We start from the raw sequence: 23,040 nt of genomic DNA, 5'->3' as shown, positions 1-23,040 counted from the left end.
GCTTCTAACCGAAAGCGTCAAAGTTGAACAGTTTTCAAAAGCGTTTTTTACGCTTTGGTGATCCACGTTTTACGTTAACGCCAGACGCGTCTAGTGTGAACCAACCTTGCGTTAACTTTCCTACACTTCGCGTAAGAACTGAAAACTGCTGGAACATACCACCTGAAAATCCTCACCATAAAACCTTGTGTATAAAACAGTAGGATTGACAAGAAAACAGAACAGATAATAATCAAAAACAGCTCTTCTGGTAATTGTAATTATTAACCAACGTTTCGGCAACCTATTTAAAACGATTCTTCAGGGTGAATGACACCCAACGCTCCAAGTAAAATGACACCTAACGCTCCAAGTAAAATGACACCTAACGCTCCAAGTAAAATGACACCTAACGCTCCAAGTAAAATGACACCTAACGCTCCAAGTAAAATGACACCTAACGCTGGAAGTAAAACAAATGGAAAACACACAAAGGAAAAAATGCAAGGAAAAGCGCGAGCAACAACTAATAAGAAATCAATTAGCGATGAACAATTACAAATAACAGAATAGCTGTATTTGATTATATTATTATTACCACGCCTGGTAGAAACGCTTTATATAAATACGGCAGATATCCGTAAATTTAACAAGAAATTTTCCAACGCTATAGTTGTGACTGAAAACCACATTTTAAAACCACAGCTGGACTAACCTCTTCATAGATACCAACTCAGTGGCAGTAGGTTTAGTATAGGTTTAAGGCTGTGATATGTGTTGTTGCTGTGAACTAACGCAGAGCACCAAACCCGCAAAGCTACGATCGACCGTAAGGATTCCCCCTCATCGCTTGAGCAAGTCAGGTTACATTTAGCTTACGCTCCGCTTGATTACTTTTTAAGGCCCACACAAAGACGGGTAAATTTGTTGCTCAAAAGTTCTGCCTGAGCCGTCACTCGATTCGACATTTCTCCATATGTGCACCAGAGTTGGATCAATTGTAATTTGTAGTTGTAATTGATGTAATTAATAACAGTTTTAATGCAATTGTAATGTGATTGGGACATTTAACGAAGTAATTGAAATTAGACTTGAACTGAATTATTGTAATTGGCCCGACTCTGATGTACACCAAAACCATCTGCCAGGTATTAGTTTCTAGTCTGGCATAATTGAACTTTTACCTCATCTTTGTTTTGAACGCTCGACCGATTCACAAATCGGAGAAGCAGGCGCGAGAGCTTCTAGGTCAGTGCTGGTTCTCAACCGGGGTGCCGCCACACCCTGGTGTGCCATTTCTAATGTCTAAGGGTGCCGAGAGATATTTTAGAACCTTGAAAAATCTCATTTTTGCCCACTCGTACAACTTTTTGTGTAAGATTAATGTGGAATGTATACAATTAAAACTTCCTATACGTTGTGCAGCGTTAATATGTGTTGTTCCAGTTCTGTTTATTGTGACATTCCAGTAAATTACCTACGTAAAACCTTGTAGGGCGCCGCAATCTATTTATTATTTCTAAGGGGTGCCGCAAGCCATAACAGGTTGAGAACCACTGTTCTATAGGTAAAAAAATAGTTCGTGGTCTACGAAACGGCGGCGCATGTATAACCGTAGAAACACAACTATGAAGAGTCTTATGTCGGTGTTTCTAGTTAAACTTGTCCTATGTGGCAACAATAAAAATGTGCCTAATTTACGCTACTCATTAACCGTTAGAAAAGCAATAAAATCTGTGTGTACAGGTTAAGAAACGCTAATTTCAATATTTCAATTAAGCTAAACACCACAACGGCAATATAAAAGTTTACCTCCAACAGCAGAAGAATCTACACAACCCTCAAATATATACTTTTTCGTTAAATTTATTGAAAAAATTCAAAAATAAATGCTTTCGGAAAGAATTCGATCTATTTTGCGTGTACGGCTGACAGCAAAAGTAACAAAACTACAACAAGTCGACTTAAACTTAAACGCCCCTACACAGATAATAAGCCGCAATAAGCAAAACAACAACAACCTAATGGTAGGTCACATTACAAAATGCTAACTACTGATGAAAAAGCTCATTTCCTTTCTACACACAATACGATAAGACCTAAAAGTTTATATCAGGGCTCATGTGGATCATTTTACGTCGTGTAGGTTTCTGCATTCAGTAAGCTTCCAATAGCCGTTACCAGACACTCACAAGTTGGATGTTTGTAAACTGTAACTGTATTGTTTTCGAAACCATTGCCACGCACATTTCCTTTGATTCATTTCCGCTTTAACACGTAAGTATTTCAATGGATGCAATACAAACCGTCATCGGATTGGTACAGCGCTGTGTTTTTCAACCGCCGGCCGCAAAATATATTACAATTTGATATATCAATTGCAAAATGCCAGATGTTGAAGATCAAACTTAGAACTTCGCCAGTTCCGTAATTTGCAGCTTTGTGACGTAACATGGAGATAATGCTTTACTCTGGACTTTATCGTACGTCACAAAGCGTTGTGTCAAACTGTTTAAAAGTAGGCTATACAGTTTGTTTTAGGTCTTAAACCCAGTTGTATGTAAAAAAACTTCAATAAAACCACGTATAACACGTATGATATCAAAAAAACAGTAGCAAATCGCTCTTTTAATTAACGTTTTAATCATTTGCTGTGAAGTTGCATACTTTTGTTGTAATTACCTTTTGGGTTGATTTGATTTATGAAGGTCCGCCGGTCCGCAAAATTTGTTTTGAAATTTTACCGATCCGCAAGCTAAAAAGGTTGAGAATCACTGCTATAGCTAACGGACATTTTCTGAACAGAATCCAGGATTTTAGTGCTGCTTTGTCAACGTTGCCAACGTTCCTTATGCATTTTTCTTTCTTTCTTTAATCTTCTCTTTTATGGTTCATATTTCCTATTTTCTGTTGTAACCTGAGTTCCTTATACCTTCAGGGTCAACTGACTCGATAACCACTTTGTGGTTCTTCGTTGATCCTTTGCAACTGTGTTCGCATTTTAGCAACATACATATAAACAGTTATCTTGTCCAAACAAAATCTTTGTCCAAACAAAAGCGCTACAGTTAGCCAGAAACCGCGTTTAATAGGAAAAATATATCCTATAATTGTCGAATTTGACACTTTAGCCGGGCGTATTACGTGCCAGATGGCACTATATCTACTCACAATGTATATCATCATAATTTACAAAAAAAATGGATTTATACGATTCTCATAAAGTGTTGCAACCAAGCCAGTGGTCCGATCTAAACCCGGCAAAAATCATAAATAAACTTGACCCATAAGGCCAAAATAGTAAACGTGTTAAACACTTCATTTCAATCTTTTGTCAATAAACTTTAACATTGGAAATCATATAAAACATTGTTAAAAACCTAAATATATATACGAAAAAACAAGTTTAAGGCAATGAAAACGAATAATCCGAAAAACAGAAACAAAATGTTATTTATTTTCTGTTAATTTCGAAAAATATTTTCATTTTCTTTCAATGAGAACAGATTTACCGAAATTAATAGCGCGAATTCGAGCAAAACTAAAACAACCACATATGCTTTGATGAGCAACGGTCCATAAAAAATTGCAGATAAACAGCCACCGTTTACGACCACATTAAAACAACGTAAAGCGTTTCAGCGAGCAATTTTCAATACGAGCTCTGCTTTGTTTCTAACTCTATTGTTTCTTAATCGGGTGAATGGTTCACCCCAGGGTGAATAAAACCAAAAGGGGTGAATAAAGGTGAACCGTCAGAAATGGATGATAGCTTGCGAGCGGGCGGATATTCTGTGTTTTTTGTAGCTTTATATCTCTGTACTCGTGAAATTGTAGATTTGAAATGGTAAAACTTAGCTTGAGTTGATCTTAACAAAAATCGAAACAACCCAAGTCATTTTGTGCTATTATATTTAGACGGGATAGTTTTATCATATTATTAGACAAGGGTGAATGAAATCTGGCGTTTGGTAATCTAAGCGGGGTCGCAGTTTTGGTTTTAATTTCGTCCTTTCCTTTCGTACTAAAAGGCATACAACAAGACTGCTGGATTATGGTTGCTTCGGCCTGCATAACACGCTTTGCTTCTGTTGGTGATTTTATAGGCGTATGATCAACATGGCGGTGGAATTTTACCACGGAGACTTGGACAACTAAATAATTAGTTTTCTAATTTAATGAATTAAAGCAAAATGCGGCTAAATCGAATTCTAATCTAATTTATGAATTGCTTTTGTCCTCTAATTCTATTTCAAATATAATTTGGATTTTACCAAAAATGCTACTTTGCCCAACGGCTTTTTAAGTGTCATAGCCAACAAGGCAATAGATTAGTGTTTTTCAAGCTATGGGCCGCGAGCCAAAAATGGGTGGCCGTTTAATTTGTTTAGGTCGCCGACTGTATTAGTTTGATATGAATAGATTTATTAGGATTGCTTCTGATAAATATTTAGCCTAAATTTGCGAATATTGCGGAAGTAATGCGAATACAGAGGTAATATTGATTGAATTGTTACTGATTAAGGCTAAATTCTTATGTTTTGTTCGCTTACAAAAAGTTCTGTATAAGAATTGGGTCGCCAAAGCTTCGTTGTTGAACTTACAATTTAGTTTTAGGGTCACCACGAATGAGAGAAATTATGAACCGGCGTCTGCTGGTTATTTCATGGGCGAGGGATCAAAATATCGGTTTGAATTTTCCCAGACAGACTTCGACAACTAGGTAATTCGAGTTTTCTAATTCAATCAATCTAAGCAAAATGTGGCTAATTTTAATTCTAATTCTAATGTGTGAATTACTTATGCCCTCTAATTCTAGTTCTAACCTAATTCGGTGGACAAAAATACGAATTTGTCTAACGGCAAAGGTTGAGAAACACCGCTGTAGATTATTATGATTGCACTGGTCGGCATAACACACTTTGCGCTGGTGATTTCATAGGCGGGGATCAAAATATCGTGGAAATCCACCAGGGTAACGCTTTTAAACCTCCAAGCTATGCACAGGTAAACAAGCGAACAGCGCACGTCCAAACCAGTGATGGATGCTAGCTAAAGGGATTTTCCGATCTGCTGAATTGATACGCACGAAAATAAACTGATAACATCATTACGGTTTTAAACTGATAATAATAAAGCACACGCACACACAGGCACGCAAACATGCGTTGTGAGTTTCTTTCCAATAAATGTTTTTTATACTGGAGTCCATTGACCCCTTTGGGGGTACGTCGACTAACTAGGCAAAATATTAGGGATAAAATAGTTCTTGTGTCATTGAAAAACGTTTTAAAAAGAAGAGAGTTAAATTAAAAAAAAACGCTATGGTATTTCTCTTTCAATTCACTGAATCTCTATTTGTTTTTTTTACGTTATTAAGTTTTACGTTATTTGGACTGAAAACAGCTAGACTTTTATTACGTATACTTGTTTTATGACGTCAATTCATGACGTCAGCCCCAAAACTTTATGCCAACCCTGGTCCACACGAATCCAAAAATATTTTTAGAGGTCCGCTTAAAAAAATGTTTAAGAACCCCTGCAGCATTTTAATTGGTCCATTCTTAATGACAAAACAACGTTAAATATTTTTGTATTGAAAACTGCACAACATGGTAACAGCAATATAACCAAAGTGAAGAACGAATAAAAATTAACGACGTAAGAGCAATATTGTGGTTTCGCACATCGAAAGAAGGTAAAACATACAAGGGAAAACCAGCAACGGGCAAACGGGCGCCTAATTTGCATAGAAAAATACGAAAATTAAAAGTCAGTGAAAAAAATGAAGGAAAGTTATGACATTACTCGAGTTGTGCCGCTTCTACCCGGAATTAAAATTGCTCGACTTTTAGCAAGTGCAAGAATATACGAGCCTCGTTCCACCATTAAGGCTTTTTTTGGCCAACACCTTTCATGGAACCTTAAATATGCGGCATGACGCTTCACGAAAATAAGTCACTAAACGTCAAAAGGTGGGTAACTCAAGTCATTTTGAAAGTCCTGAAGTAGAACAGGCAAACCATGAAAGCATGATATGCTCGCCACCGCCGAAGACCGCTCTGTAGTTCCAACTACAGTGTACAATACTTTGAGTGGTTAACAGTGGTTAACCTGTTTTTTAACTAAAAGAAAGTTAAAAAAAAGTCTATGTAAAGTAAGTGGTGAAGGTGTAGTGGCTTTTTCTTTCCATTGGCCAAAAAATCAAACCGCAAAAGCCCCATATGTCAGTAATTGTTCAGACCCAGTCCCCACACAACCATTCTCCCATAAGGAGTTGGTGCCGCCACTTGGAAGTAGGGCCAGAGTTGAACTGCGCATTGACAGAAGGTTAACGTTTTTACCTTTTTGCTTATGGTGTAACATAAGTGTAAATGTCAATGTAAATATCAACATATCAGTAATAATTTAATATTTTACAGCCCCCCACAAAAAACGGTGTTACTCAGGAAAAAACGGCAGAATACTACTTCAAGAGATCCAGTTCGAGAACCCCGTTTTTGTAGGTAAGTGTCCAAAACCATTGGCAGCAGGTTTCTGCTTGTCGATCACGGTTCCGCTAACGCGTTTATTAACAATAAGCTAACCTGTAGTGTACAGGTAAGTATAACAGTGGTTGACCTCTTCCTAACAGTACTCAAACGTTTGGAAAAAAATAATGCAAGTTCCCTGAAACAAGCAAACAATGGAACCATGAATGCTGGCGGGCCCCCAAGAATGATCTACACTCTACAGCAGTGCTTCCCAACTAGTGGGTCGCGACCCATTGCTTGGTTGTGAAGCTATTTTGTGTGGCTCGCGAAGCATTTCTAAATTTTATAGTTTTCTATTGAATCAGGAAAATATTGCATTTTCATTACGTAACATTCAGGCAACAATGTAAGAAATATGCAACATTTAGATGTGTTGATAAATTGCATGTATATGCATTGTTTCTTTTCTCATGTATTTGTTTTTTATATGTTTGGTCATACCTTATTGTGGGTCGCACATTAAAACTTGCATTAAAAGTAGGTGGCGTATTAAAAGCTTGAGAAGCACTGCTCTACAGCAATAAATAGAGATGTTTACAATTACCTATAGATGTATGCAATCCCTAGAGATGTTGAACTGAAAATCTTAAACAGAATACTCAAACGCATGTCACCTCCGCGCGTTCCTCTGCTTAATAATCAGGTGCATGGTGGACCGGTCCAGGGGGTACATTTTGGGGGGCCGGGTCCGGAGCACCATGGCCGACCACGTGGAGCCGCTAGAGAACAGAAAAGCGCGGCTCCTAGCGGCGATTTCCATCTCCAAGAGCGAAACGAGTTCGTTTGGGGTCGGCCTGGCGCCGGGGCATCCCCCCGGGGGGTAGTGACGTTCCAGGAACGCGCTCAGGTCCCTGAAGCGAAACACGGACGATGACGTAATTGCTGGTGACGTCATTTGAGCCGATTGCAAATGCGAAGAGTTTTGTTGCGACGAATTTAATCGCGATGACGTCACGTTATTCTCTGACGTCACGTTATCCGTTGACGTCATGTTCTGCGCGCCTGACGTCACGCCTTCGGCGGGCTGCAGCAGGATTTTGCGCACCTCCTCGATAAAGTCCGGTATGGTGGGAGGAGCAGCGATGTAAATGGGCGCCGGGGAGTTTTGGCTCGAAGCCAAATCGTGCTGGACCGAAGCGAGCGCTCGGGCGACCTCTGACGGACTGGGTTTTTCCTCGCAAAGGCCGGATTTCTGATTGCAAAGGCTGCGCATCATTTCCGAGTCGAACCTGGAGAAAAAGTAAATTTTGCGAATGTTGTGAAGAAGTGTGTTGAGGGCGGAAAACATGCGGCGCTATTAAAACAAAAATTGTCAAAAAAATCCTATAGGCTATACAGTAAACTGTGGAACATAAGAATATCAAAGCCCATAAAGTAGGAAGCATTTTGAACGTTTTAAATAAATCTTAAAGTAATGGATGGAGGTTGTAGCATCAAAGCCAGCACAAAAGCAAGTAGCATTTTGTGAAGGTTTCGAATATCTCTTTATTCATTTTCAACTTCTTAAAACTTCGAGCTTTAAAGCAAACATTTTCAAATTTACTTGAGCGTTATTGAAGATAAAAATATCAAACGTGATGCTCTTATACGCTTGAAAGGTTTGGTTTCACTTTATATGCTTGTAAAAAGTAGCGATTTCTACGCTTTGCTCGACTGCCATCGAAGCGTTCACCGCGTGATTTTGGGAATTTTGCTTAGTTTATTGCGGCAACAAAGTTAACCACAGTGTAATTTTTGACAATTTTGCTGAAATAAATATTTTATATTTCACCTAATACGTTTTAAATTAAAATTGTAGTTTCATAAATTCCTATAAGAAGTGAAAGTGTACCCCTGTATCCATGTAACGAAATTCGCGCTGAAAAAGCTTTTTAGTTGTAAAATGTGGCTGCATATTAACAATGTAGTCAATTTGTTGTGTTGGCGCATTTTTCTAATTGCGATAAAGATCAGCATTATCTCCTATGCCGGTTAGTTTATTGTACCAGGCTACAATCAAACTGGAGGTAGCAACAAGCGTCGGTTTGATCATCTGACTTTGTATACAATAGACCCAACGTAGCCAGAGAACAAAGGCAATTTCACGCCAAGCTCAGCTCAGCGCAGCTAACTTTTTACAAAAAAAAGAAAAAAAAGAAACTTTTTATGATTATTTTGTAATCAGGCCTTTGCCATCCGCGCTTTACTACGTACCTCCAATGCACAGCAACAAACGAGCTCGCGTTTATAACTTCATGTACAAATCGCTCAACTATCCTTCTCACATACGGGGGTCTCCCTGTGGCGTGTTCGATCGCGTCCACCAGGAGCGCTAGAGGGGCGTCGCCCACCGTTTCGTCGCTGGTGGCGCTCGCGAGCTCTTCCGGGTTCGTGTGAAGCGGGCTTCGGAATCCGGACATAAAACTGGTGGTGAGTGATAAGAAGGGAAACAGCAGAACTGCACACTTGGCTGTGGTGCTGGACAAAATAAAATAAATGGTTAATGCGGGCCTTTGCTTGGTTTAAATGTACTTTTTCTTTGTATGAGGTATGTCTGATAATATCGGGACGTTTAGCCGATACCCGATGCAAAGTGGTATCGGTTCTCGTCCGATACTTGGGGGTATCGGTGTCAATCCGATATCAAATCATTATAGGAGTTTCCATTTGATGGAGGTAAATTTCAAAAATCGACTTTCAATATTTCAACGATATAGATTTGGTCGCAAACAGATTTCAATTTCTCAACAAAACGGAAAATACTTTTCAAAATTAGCCACCGGTTTCCAGTCATATAAGATAAACATAGCATATTCAAGACAAAGAGAGAGCTAATGCCCTCTTGTAAAGTTTGTCATCACAAGATAACAACAAGTCAATTTGTCAAGCCATATTTGTAACTCAAATAGACCTATCGTGTTGACGCGCGGCAACCGAAAAGGCGATAACGTCCTAATGGATCAGTTGGCAGAATAAACATAGTTGGCGCCAACGTCTAGAAAACTGGATTAATTAATCCTTGTATATGGCCGTATTTATCTAATTCTAAATATAGAAATCAGGTGGCACTGTATAATGCAATTTGTATTTGATTCTCGACAAGCTTTCGCACAACCACAGTAGAAAATCTAGTAGAACGGTTGTGCGAAAGCTAGTCGAGAATCCAATACAAATTGCATTATATAGTGCCACCTGATTCCTCCATTTCAGGGGTTCTTTAACTGGGTCCATTGGCCCCTTAGGGGTCCGTGAACCAGTTTTAGGTGGTCCATAAAGGCCTACTTGAAGTATTAGTATATATTTAAAAAGTAATCATTTGTTTAAAGAAAACAGTTTGATTATAAATAAAGCAGTTTGGCACTGAATCATATTAGACTCCATTTTACTTTCACATTTTTGGACCGAAAACAGCAGATTTATGAAGTCTTTGTACTGTGACGTCAATTTATGACGTCATTATTGAATTTTCTTTGCCTACCGTTGTCCACGCGAGGCCAAAAAAAATTCTAGTGTTCATCGGTAAAAAAAGTTAAAGAACCTCTCCTCTATTTAGATTAATTAAGTAAACGCTTAATTGCATGAAAAATGTTAAGCACTAACGTGGGTCCCGTTATCTGTGGTACACGTACAGCAAGAGGGAAAAAATACTTGTATAAGAGGTTCGCAGTTATTAGGCGGAGTTTGCGTAATCAACGCAAGTATATTGCCGTCATCCACATCAACTCAAGTCATTTTACACAAAAGTCTAAGCCAGATCAAGCTATTCTACACAAAAAAATTAAGCCATGCCAACTTATATTAAACGCATACTTTTTTAATTCAAGTTATTTTAAACAAACGGATTAAGTCAAGTCATTTTAAACAAACGGATTAAGTCTAGTCAAGTTATTTCAAACCAGTGGCTTGAGTGCATCGAAATTAATTGACTTAAGATAATTGACCATTACAAAGTAAGCTTAGTTTTAAATCTGGTAAATATTTAGGTTAATAGGGAAATAACACCGGCATTTTGGCATCATTTTAGAAATGTGCGGCGGGCCAAATTTTGATAAAATTCTATACTAAATTACAATTTTATGAAGCTAAGTATAAATTTCAACATATATTCGTGTCACCGTTTTCTTTGTTTTATGCTATCAAATTAAAAAGGCTAAATTCAAGATTCCATATCTGTCCCGCGATTTTTTAGTTTGTTGAGCTCTGTCGTTTAAATTAATCAAATTCAAAAGGTTAAATACAAGATTTTATGTCCAACGTGCGATTTTTGTAGTTTGTTGATTTCTCAGTGAGACTAACACGTTAACTCACTTGAATATCTCCGGAAGACGGTTAATGTTGTGTCTTGTTTCTCGTGTTATGTTGGGAATGGCCGAGATCTGGGGCTGCCAGCACTTGGGACCGGGCTTCATGCTCAACTTAAACCTTCCAGGGTGTTCAGGCATCGCTGTGGCGTTCAGGATTTCCATCCCTGTGTCGACCTGGATCTTCTGAACAGCCTCGCACCAACGCGGTCGCGACTGGGCAACAAGTTGATAATTAAGTCAAATAAATGAATTGCCAATCAAAAACGCAAACAACTTAGAACTAATACAGACTGCGAAGACAACGTGCTAAATTAAAGCAGCGATTCCCAACCGGGGTGCCGCGGCCCTCTAGGGTGGCCTTTCCAACGCTTAAGGGTGCCGAGAGATATTTCAATTTATTTAGGATTCCAATTTTTGCTCTATTGGTAAGTTTATTGATGATACACATTTTTGTGTACGATAAAAGTGCCAAAGAATAAAAAGGTTTTTTCAACCTTGTTACACAGTCAATGTGCCGTTTCAATCTCGTTTATTGTAACGTTACAGTTAACCACTCAGCAAATATACGAGCAAGAGTGGCGCGAACTTTTTTATAATTTCTGTAGGGTGCCGCAAGCCTAAAAAGGTTGCGAAACAGTGAATTAGTCAAATAAATGAATAACCAATCATCCATATATTGTCATACTTCTTTTTTCGATTTTACATCAGTTAGACACTTTGATAACAAAGCTTCCTAGCATCTAGATTTATTTTGACCGTTTAAATTTTGACTTAAGACTTAAAATATAATGAAAATTACTAGACTGGGACTTAAGATATTTTGAAAATGACGTGATTAGGATTTCACATATTTTGAAAAGGACTAGACTGGGACTTAAGATATTTTGAAAATGACTGGACTTAGACTTAAAATATTTAGAAAATGACTTCATTTGGACTTGAGATATTTTTAAAATGACTTGACTTGCATTTCAGTCACTTTAAAATGACTTGTTTACAACACTGGTTTGCAAACTTAAGCTTAACCCACCTGAAATGCAACGTTAAAGGTTCCGTTGCATCTCTCTCGCATCTGATGAACGTCGATCACAGACACGAACCTAGCGAGGCTTTTCACGTCGATTCGATTGAAGGGTGATATTTTTGCGACTGGCGGCCCACTCTTGTCGTTGTGTTGTGGGTAGAAGTAAGGCAGGACCAGGGTTCTGGAAAGGAGAAGTTATTTACCGATTTTTGAAACTGCTAAACGTAAAAAAACGTAAAAAAAACTACTGGTTTGGCAACTGTCAAATACTTTTGGTGTTAAAAACAGTATAATGCAACTTATTGTTGAACCAATTTACTTAAACATAATTAATTGATAACATGAGAATTCAAACTAATAAGAAATGAAAAATTAGTATAGAAATTTCTGTTTGTATGATTATTATACAGAGTGAATTTTTTTATGTCTTGAAAGATAAGAGGAAAGAGGCGCCATGTGAGATTAAGTTTCATTTACACAATAGTACGGCCATTTACAAAAATCATTTCAAAATGAATCCTCATTGGAATTAAGATACTTGCTCAGTGGAGTGCACATCAAAACGTGTAAAAAATTTGCGCTTCAACAACAAATCAATAAATTGACTTTTCAGCACGAATTTTAGTGACATTTAGAAGAATCCAGTTCCAGTGATTCTCGAACTTACTTTTGCGGCGTACCTCTTGGATTTAGCTGCATGTTAGGCGTAAATTATGAATAAAAAAGACCAGAGGTCACCAAATTACGGCCAGTGTTTGGCCAGCAGAATCTAATCTACCAGCCTGTGCCATATTCCCCTTTAAAGATAAAGTTCAGTTAAAACTTGTGGAATGCACTTTCGAACCAAATTTTGATATAATTTTAAATTTAATGACAATCTATTACGGCTAACTACAGTTTTTGGTAAAGTATTTGTATTTACGTGGTTTTCACAATTATTATCAAGGTAATGAAGTTCGACATAAAGTTTTATACCCAGCCAGCGATCTTTAAGTCCTAAGTTATCCGGCTGTTTGTGAAAGGAGTTTGGCTAACCCTTTAAAATACCAAACACATTTATAGGGTTAGAAAACATGGCTGTGCTATAATCTGTAGTACAAGTATGAACTTAAAAAAATACTTTGTCGGTGACGTTGTTTGCTGCATTATACGGCCGAACGTGGCAACCGCTTTGACCTGAGTTCTTCAAATTGGTTTACTAACAAGTCTAGGTAAAACCATGCATGCATGTGACCAAACAACACCGCTTTAAATAATAACTGTTATATCAGATGGCGCAATCTATAGGTCAGGGGTTCTTAAACTGGGGTTCATGGACCCCTTGGGGGTCCGTGAACTAATTTCAGGGTGTCCATGAAAGCTAAATTGAAATATTAGTGTACCTTTAAAAAGTAATCAAATTAAAAACAAAAGTTTATTTAAAAATGAAACGCTTTACCACTGAATGTTAGACTCCTTTTTACTTAAACCATCAGCATATTTCTGACATGCTATTTGATTGTGACGTCCATTTATGACGTCATTTTTAATAATTTCTTGCCTACAGGGGTCCACGTGAAGCAAAAAATAATTTTAGGGGTCCGCGGTAAAAAAAGTTTAAGAACCCCTGCTATTGGTGCTTTGTCAATTACAACCAAGATAAACCAAAATCAATCAACACTTGACCATGTTTACAGTCAACAAAGTTAACATTTGTCATATAAAGAGTGTTTGTTGTCAAACTCGAACTTTTTAAGATGGACCAATTTGATTTTTTTTACCGTTAGGGTGTTTTTTTCCTTTCATATGCTTTCCTTGTATTAGGAGCATTTCGCCGAAAGGTAGGCTATGTTTACATACTTAGATAATGTTTTACTCGGGTTTTTAAAAAGTTTTATTGTTTATATACGCGTCAGCGGAACAGTGATCGACAAGCAGAAACCTGCTGCCAATAGTTTTGGATTCCATAAGGATACGCCCTTCTATAGGTAAAAGGACGGCGGTCTCTTAAAATTTATAAACTGTTACCAATAATGAAAGCTGTAACCTGAGCATTTGCAAACTTTAACCAAAAGGTAATGAATTGCATAGGATCACTTCAAATGCAATAAGTATCCTTGCACTACCGTTTAATTCAACTTATAATGCATTTATTTTTCGAAGCCTACAGATACAATGGACTCTGTAGCCAGCAGATTTTGTACCACATTTTTGAAGGCCATTCGCAAACAACGATTCGAATTAATCGGATTATTTGTCCAGTTCACACAAAACTGTACTAATTACACATGAATCAAAGCCGTTACATTTACCCATTAATGATTAACTTGTTATTTTTACCAACGACATTAAGTGGATGTTTCGTTTTACTGTTTTGTTTTTCTCTATTTGTGGTAAAAACACACACAATACTTTAAAGTTTCTAAATGTTAAATTGTTTACGTTTGAGTTTGCCGTATTCTTAGCACTGAATCGACAACTGTAATATCAATTAAAATAGGGAGATTTTTACCAGCGACACAAAACAATGTACGGTCAAGCGGCGATCTAAAACCATGTTTTTAAAATTTTACCAAACTTAAAATAAAATAAATAAAAAATAAAACCGGAATTGTAGATATGCTTTTTTGCCTAACACGTTAATTTCACCAAACATTTTTGGAACCCTTAACTGTAAAATCGTTTGCTAATACCAGCGTCATAAACTAAATATTTTTCTGTTTTTTATATTTTTTAATTGCTTGCTTACATGTAAATACCAAAACAATTTCCCAGCTGTAAACAACCATTGTAAGTTGGAACCAGGTATAAAAGCAAAAAAAAATTCTTACCGAAACGCTGAAACATTGCGATGACGTCACAAGTTACGTCATAACAAAACTTATAAAACAACTAACCATAACAGGTCCATGAAGCTCAAATTGAAATATTAGTGTATATTTAAAAATTAATCAGGTTTTAAAAATAAAATAGTTTAATTAGGAATAAAACGTTTTAGCATTGAATGTATTTAGACTCAATTTTACTTAAATCATCAGCGTATGTGTGAAAGTCGATTTGCACTGTGTCGTCATTTATGAATATTTCTCGCCTACCGTGGTCAACGCGAAGCAAAAAAATTAGTGTTCCACGGTAAAAATATTTTAAGAAACCCTGCCATATGGGGGGTTTATTGTTCGATGCGGGGTGCAAAGATACAACTAAAATATTAGTCTAAATCAGGGGTTCTTAAACTGGGGTCCATGGACCCCTCAGGGGTACGTGAACTAGTTTCAGGGGGTCCATGAAGGTCATATCGAAATATAAGTGAATATTTTGGGAGAAATTTATTTTTCAAAGTAAGGGGTTTAACTAAAAATAAACATTTTTGCAATGAATGCATTTAGACTCCATTTTACTTTTCCATTTTGTGGACCGCAAACTGCAGATTTCTGAAGTCTATTGGTATTGTGACGTCATTTTTGAGAATTTTTTGCCAACCGTGGTCCACAGGAAGCAAAAAAAATATTTTAGGGGTCCGCGGTACAAAAAGTTTAAGAATCCCTGGTCTAAATACATTCAAGTATATAGCGCAGTGATTCTCAACCATTTATGGCTTACGGCACCCCTCAGAAATAATAAATAGATTTTCGGCACCCCAATGGAATTTTCGCTGAGTATTTTACTGAAATGTTACTATAAATGGAATTAGAAGAACATAATCAACTTAAAACATGTAGGAAAATGTCATTTGATATAATTGTCTCTAATCGCGCACAAAAAGTTGTATGAAGAAGCTTACCAATAGAGCAAAAAACAGATTCTTAAACATTCTGAATTACGTACACTATAGCCACCCTTGAGGAATAGAAATGGCACACTAGGGCGCTGCGGCACCCCGGTTGAGAACCACTGATATAGCGGGATAGCCTATGGACTGGTACAAAAATGAACATTTGTTATACCGATACGGCATGTCTTAAAAAAACGCCGTTCCTGACTGTTGTGGCTGACATTCACCCACCTGTTAAGCTTAATTGCCATGTATATCGACTCCCGAAGACCCTCCAACTGGTTGTTTGGGCCCCACAGCAGCGCGGGGTAAAGTATCTTGTCGGGGTCCAGTCGCACCCTTGGCTGTAGGGTCTTCACAGCTTCATAATCATCCAAGGCACAGTCCTGTGTTGTTGAAAAGAAAGGTTTGAGGTCGGGTTAAAGGAGAATCAATTTGTTACCGGAGCGGTAAAGGTTGGTTCACACTAGACGCGTTTTGCTTTGCTTCTGGCGGAAAAGTAAAAAAGTAAAAACTTTGCTGCTTTAACCCTATTCGTGATGTCGATTTAAAATGTTCACACTAGACGCGCTTTGCTTCTGACGTTAGCGTCTGGCGCAAAACGCTAGCGTCGTCCATAACGCGTTGCCAGCGTTAACGGTGAATTTTCTCGCTTCTAACCGAAAGCGTCAAGGTTGAAATATTTCAAGTCTCCGCAACCGAAAGCGGTTTTTACGCTTTAGGCGTCCACGTTTTCGTTTAACGCCAGACGCGTCTAGTGTGAAACAATCATTTTTTACCGCAGCGCATGAAAAAGCTTGATGTGATTTCACACAGTTACGTCATCAAACAAGTAACATTAAAACCTCCAAGGCTGGAGTTCGATCTTGTTCCGAAATACGCCGCTGAAATCTTAGCCTAAATCACGAGCCACCAAACTACGTCCCTTGGGTCAAATAATCCGGCCCACAGTATATTTCCTTAATGAAAATAAAATTAGTTAAAATGTTTTCGGATTTGACAAAATTTTAAGGCTCATTGGCGTTTTTATGGCATTATTCCAAAATCAAAAGAATTATGTTACTTAACAACTTTGAAAACATTATACGTTTGTGCCATTTAATACCAATTCTCTTTTTTACATTAGTAATGACGTCTCAGTCGTGGTCTAAATAGGGAAGCCCGATAATGTTGGATCGGAGCCGATACCCAAGTGCCAAGTATCGTTCATCGTCCGATACTTCGGTGGTTTCGGTGTCGATCCAAAACGAAGTTATTTTGAGGATGTTTGCTAAGGTTCGCGATCTAAATGAGCATTTTTTTTCTTTAAAAGGTATTTAAAAAAAATATATATGTATTAACAAAGATTAATACTTTCCCAACTCTAAAGAATTTGTTTTAACTTAGCACCTGTAAAATATTGCCGTGCACCATTCAATATCGATTCTATTTTTTGCATCAGTGATGACGTCATTGTTATTGTAGCAGATCGCGATGCTTTACGCTTAAAATAACCGGTATCGGAACAACATAGTCGCAAGCATCGCTAGTCTAAAGTCAGTCGCCGCCCTCAGCAAAATCGCGTTTTTTGGATAGCTCATGATTCTCGTAGCAAAAAATCTCTTCACACCTCGCTGAGCTGGCCCAGTCGCGCGGAACCCGATGTCTTTTGTGACGTCATAGTAGTATTTGTTCCGCCGCTGCTTTCTGGGGCTTTGGTAGGACTTTCTGTTGTCATCCAATCTGAGAAAATAATTCGGAAATACTTTTTTTTTGTTTTTTTAATAATTCAGACATAAATAGTTTATTTGTATATTTTTCGAAAATATTTGTAACATGAATAATTGAATATTTTTTAAAGGATGGCCTTCAATTGCAGGAAGTTTTTTTTCTATCCACGGTCTATTTAACAAACGACCAGTTATGTTAAGTTTCCGTGAATTTAATTGGCAATTCGCGAAGCAATTGAACTATTAATACAAGCAATCGCCTGCAGGAGCGGATCCAGGATTTTCAGGAACATGAACAACAGTGATGTAAACAAGTCATTTTGAAATGATTTAAGTCCCAGTCAAGTCATTTGTAAAATAACTTAAGTCCAAGTCAAGTCTTTTTGAATAACTGAGAAGTCAAGTCCCAGTCAAGTCATTATTAGAGTAAGTCAACTGAAAGCCACGTCCTTAAAAAATTTAAACGTTGAACTATTGGAATTTTTAAACTCGTACGATTATGAGCAATAACACTAAGAAAAACGCAACATATAGCAAGCAGATTGTTAGATGTTCAAAACATTTGGATAAATAGCTCAATTTTATCAAAAAAGACTTACAGAAAACAGTTTATTTCAACCCAAGTCATTTGCCCAAAAGACTTAAGTCAATTCATTCGAAAACATTGGCTTGAGTGCACTTGGTCAAGACAACACTGATGAACAAATGAACTTGCTCGCGGCCCAACCAAAAATTGCAGAACGGCCAACATTTGATTCGCGGCCCACAGTTTGCTGATCTCGGGCGGTGGTTTTGAAATTGTCGTAGCGTAACAGATGGCAGATCGAAATTACCATTTAACGCTTGTGGGCCGACCCCTGGCATATGTACAACGGGGTATGATTTATTCTACGACATGTTTGTCCAAAAGCAGTTCCGTTGTTCCCACAGCTCAGCCTTGAGAGTATTTTGACGAAAAGCGCGTTTTTTTTGAAGATCTGTTTCGCTATATTTTACGACACAATGCTTTGAATTTCTATCAATACGTTTCACATTTGCGCGCGGCCGAATTTTTACAGGTACACAAATATCTCTCACCCTTGGGCATTAGAAATGGCACGCCTGGTAAAAACAAAAACACTGCGATACCCAATGCTAAGCGGTTGTTTCGGTTGTTGGCCGATAATTAAGTGTTATCGGTACTTACATTCCATAGCAATACAGTTTTTGTTGCGCATAGTGCCATTTTGAGAAAACGTGAAATTATCAACCTAACGCCAAGGGAAAGAAATAAAGTTCTTCATAATTGAATTATCGTAATATTTCTAATATTTTGAACAGAGCAATGTCGTAATTTGCTATCAGTGATATCCGATATTTTGGGCAAAAAGTATTGCGAGCTGGCTCGATACCCAACGATGTAATTACTATGCTAAAAGAAACACAACAGTTGAAGTTTAACGTGCAAAGGTATTTTTGTAATTTAGTATGTCAACGTTGGGCTAGCGAAGTTTAGTTACTTCAGTTGTACAACTATCCGACTATTTAATATTAAATCTACCTTTCAAGATAAAAATCGCTGCATTTGATCTCAAATCATGCATAAAATTCGTATATTAATTTGGTATTGGATCTCCCACTTTGCTTAGCTATCGGCTCCGATCCGATATTATCGGTCGTCCATATTAAGTATCAAAAAATTTCAAAGAATAAGGTGCCGTTTTAAAAACAAATTGAGCGGTTGATGCTTACAGTTAACCACGGCACAGTATATCGGTATCCGGATAAAACACACGGTAAAAGACATTCCTATTCGTCAATAAAACACAAAGGTTTCACACATTTTTATTCGTCAATAAAACAGAAAGTATCATAAATTCCACTTTGTCAATAAAACACAAAGGTTTCACACATTTTTATTCGTCAATAAAACACAAAGGTTTCACACATTTTTATTCGTCAATAAAACAGAAAGTATCATAAATTCCACTTTGTAGATAAAACACAAAGGTTTCACACATTTTTATTCGTCAATAAAACAGAAAGTATCATAAATTCCACTTTGTCAATAAAACACAAAGGTTTCACACATTTTTATTCGTCAATAAAACACAAAGGTTTCACACATTTTTATTCGTCAATAAAACAGAAAGTATCATAAATTCCACTTTGTAGATAAAACACAAAGGTTTCACACATTTTTATTCGTCAATAAAACAGAAAGTATCATAAATTCCACTTTGTCAATGAAATACAAAGTTTCATATATTCCTATTCGTCAATAAAACACAAAGTACCTGACATTTTAATTCGTCGGACGCTTTTCTCCGTGCGAATCGCAAATGCAGGGCGAATTTATTTGTGTGTTTTCCTTGGACGAAACGATAGCCGACCTTCACTAAAGTGTATTTACGGCACGTTTGGCCGGTTCACGGCCAATGCTAAACTTAACAGTTGTGTGTTCATACCAGGGTGTGTTAGCACTTCCTCATAAAGAGCAGAGGTCTTCGCTAAAAATAGGTTAGCACACACCAGACGCGTTTTGCTTCTGGCATTAGCGTCTGGCGCAAAACCCTATCGTCCAGTTCACAAACAACGCTTTTCCGGCGTTAACAGCAAATTTCCTCGCTCCTAACCGAAAGCGTCAAAGTTGAAATGTTTGAACTTGCCACAACCGAAAGCGTTTTTTACGCTTTAGGCGTCCACGTTTTCCGTTAACGCCAGACGCGTCTAGTGTGAACCAACCTTAACTCTGTGTGATTTTTCGAAACCTAAGTGGCACAACTTTTTTTTTTTAAATTGAACTCAAATTCGTGGTTTTCTTACGATCTTTCTCATGAGCAACGTTCAGTATCGCACTTCTCTCGACGCTCCTAAGACTTATATACGACTTTTACAGAAGTAAAAACATTCGATTTTAAAGGCCAAGGAACATATACGACTTCTGTAAAGTCGTATACGACTTCTGTAAAAGCTGTTTTTTCCTATGCGCAATTGTAATAGATTGCACGTACCTGGTCGTTTAATAATATGTTATGTGGCCTTTAAAATCGAATGTTTTTATGTTGGCGCGTAACGGCCGTTGTACGTTTGATATTTAAACTCGACACATTTATTTTATTAATCTGGATTAAAGCGCAAAAACAGGCTGGACTTTACAGTAGAAAATCAATTTAATAATCACGTGCCTGTATTTATTGCTGCATGTTCGAACAAAAATGTCAATTAAATATATATATTTTTTTGTATTCCAATCGTACACAATGAGTTGTAAGAGGTTCACCAATAAAGCAAAGATATTTGTGATTCCGAAATATTCTTCGACAGCATTGAGCATTAGAATCGGCACCCCGCAGAATAACCTTAAACGATCTAATTGGCCGTGAATCACGCTTTCAAGCATACTTTAAATAAATGCGTGAGTGTTCTGCGATCAGTAAAAAGCATTTTCGAAGCATTGCCAAAACAAAAATTTCATTCGTGCGCCTGTGACGTTCACTAGGCTTTCGGGATCCCAGGGTGTACAATTCCCACGCTATAAATCTCATGCTATCGGTGTTGGTGAAAAGTTCCAGGCTTAGGAGTTTTATTTACACCTTTTTTCACATGATTGTGAATTTTAAAACGATTTTTTACAAATTTTCACCCCAAGGTGGATTATTACAAACTCCATAATTTACAGTGTGCCGCAAGCCTGTTTCGCCTTATTCAAAACTGTTTCAATAAAACATCTTTGTCGAAATTCAAACAATAAGCATCATGCAACTAACAACTTTGTAGATAATTAATCGTTGTTACATAAAGCAACTTCCGAGGGGCTATATCACAGATGTTATTAAAGACATATGTTTGTGTGTGTGTCTTTCATTCATTCGTAGACAAACTTTTACTATAACCACGTGCCTCCAAAACGAATGTGCCGTATATAATTAAAACTTCGATTTAAGTAACTTACGTTGGCGTTTCGTACACGGACTGAGCCACGTAGAAAAAGTAAATTGTTAAACTTCAATATCGCAGTTTTTGTTTGTGCCTGTATAATGACTACAGTTAGGCAGTTGTTTTCCAAATGACTTGACTTGGACTAGTAAGTTTCTCTTAACGCCAATCAATAAAATAACCCTGGATTAATAAATTGCGATCCGCGTGTTGCTTTTAAACAAAGAACTTCACTATACACAATGTACATCTAATAAAAAAACCTGTTTGCGGGCAAATTATATACTTTGTTAACTTACCAGATGTAGCAGGGTACTTGCTCACTGGGTCACTTGTGCTACTGGCACGTGTTCTGTTTGACCAAGTGACCGTCGTCCCACTGTGCTTCTCAAGTTCACGAACGCTGCTGAAATTAGCAACCAGCATTTGAGCAAAGCTGTGTTCCATTATAGATCCACTTAGGCCCTCAGAGAGCAGAATAAGAACGCTAAGTCCTCCACAAATAACAAGTAACATGGCGACTCGTAATAATCCACGGCGACTACATGTATCCATGGCTGGACTCTGCATTACTGTTCTGCAGTTGATTTAGTTCTCTCCCTAACCTAACTAACCTATCAAGAAAAAATAAGAACGGAAATTAGTAAAAAAAAAGAAAGAAATTGGTGTTAATTATTTTTTCCATGCGCTCTCTTAATCAATATATCAAACAATCATACTTATGTAAAGTAAAATTAAACGGTATTTGCTTTGCTACGCGCAAAACCGAATTAAATTGCCGCTTTTTGATCTAAATGAAAACATTAGTATTAATCTTTTAGTTAAGAACACACAAAAATGGCGACCAGAAGCCGGAAAACAAACAAGCAGGGCTGCGAAGTAAAAACAACCCGAGTCGAACTCCGGGTAAAAAAACAACCCGAGTCCGACTCCCGAGTCCGACTCCGGCCAAAAAAATAAATCCGAGTCCGACTCCGGCCAAATGTAAGATTTTGTCGAGTCCCGAGTCCAGCTGTAACTCTACATTCTACAGCTTGTATTTTACCCATTTACGCAACTAAATTAAGGTGGATTTTCTGCAATCCACTCATATTGGTGTCATAATTGATCCACCCGCATTACATGGTTTAAAAATATTTCACGATTTGCTACAACACTTTTGCAACTTACATTTAGCCGCCTTTAAAGTTTAAAATTTGATACTGCGCATGCGCACGTCGGACTCGAGACTCGGGTAGTTTTACGCGGTCTTAGTCGAGTCCGAAGTCCGGCTCCAGCAAAACAAACCGACTCCGACTCCGCAGCCCTGCATACAAGCGAACAGGCAAAAAAAAAGATCCGACAGACTAATAAAGGACTTATTACTATCCCTGTAAGCAGGGCTGCCATACCGTGCCTATTTCTAAGAAACGTGCTTATTTTAGAGTTTTGTGCTTAGTAAAAAGTGGCACTTTGACGGAGGAGTGAGAAACTTAATTTATTTATATTTACCAAGTTATTTGACCCAGACCCAGGTTAGGCCCGTTTACACTACAGCTGCACTGAGCTGACCAAAGCGTAATTTGAATTCAAATGATATTGTTTAGACTTTAGAGCATTTCACGGTTTGCTAAACTCGCAGCTGCAACTAGCTTAAAATTACGCTTTGGAACGATTTTCACTCTCTGCTCGACTGGCATCGAAGCGTTAAAGTCATTTTGCTTTGTTACTAATACAAACGCAATTTCACGTCCAGCTCAGCTCAGCTGTAGTGTAAATAATTTCACGCTCAGCTCAGTACAGCTGTAGTGTAAACGGGCCTTTAAATAACCAGTGGTCACGAGACAACTTGCCTAAGTCGTGT

The 23,040-nt window shown here is 37.7% G+C and overlaps 1 protein-coding gene across 1 annotated transcript; it reads right to left on the bottom strand.

The window, feature by feature from the left end:
* Nucleotides 1–7,122: 7,122 nt before the first annotated feature.
* Nucleotides 7,123–21,804, bottom strand: LOC146134856 (uncharacterized). The gene is made up of 7 exons (XM_083395689.1): nucleotides 21,497–21,804; nucleotides 17,180–17,292; nucleotides 15,802–15,956; nucleotides 11,826–12,000; nucleotides 10,800–11,008; nucleotides 8,706–8,969; nucleotides 7,123–7,741 (listed from the first exon to the last, which is right to left on the bottom strand). The coding sequence occupies exons 1-7, from the start codon at nucleotides 21,765–21,767 to the stop codon at nucleotides 7,123–7,125; spliced, it is 1,806 nt and encodes a 601-aa protein (XP_083251815.1). The 5' UTR covers nucleotides 21,768–21,804.
* Between the last annotated feature and the right edge of the window lie 1,236 nt (nucleotides 21,805–23,040).

The sequence above is a fragment of the Ascidiella aspersa genome, chromosome 8 (genome assembly GCF_963924565.1).
Source record: "Ascidiella aspersa chromosome 8, kaAscAspe10.2, whole genome shotgun sequence".
Taxonomy (NCBI): Eukaryota; Metazoa; Chordata; class Ascidiacea; order Phlebobranchia; family Ascidiidae; genus Ascidiella; species Ascidiella aspersa.
This window is presented reverse-complemented; position numbering and strand designations above follow the sequence as displayed.

What these genes read in the sequence shown, in the direction of transcription:
- LOC146134856 (XM_083395689.1), bottom strand. Translation starts at nt 21,767, where the DNA reads ATGCAGAGTCCAGCCATGGATACATGTAGTCGCCGTGGATTATTACGA. An exon ending in GACTGGGCCAGCTCAGCGAG is followed by an intron (nt 15,957 to 17,179) that starts GTGTGAAGAGAT and finishes TCAACAACACAG; the next exon opens with GACTGTGCCTTGGATGATTA. An exon ending in ATGGCAATTAAGCTTAACAG is followed by an intron (nt 12,001 to 15,801) that starts GTGGGTGAATGT and finishes TCTCCTTTCCAG; the next exon opens with AACCCTGGTCCTGCCTTACT.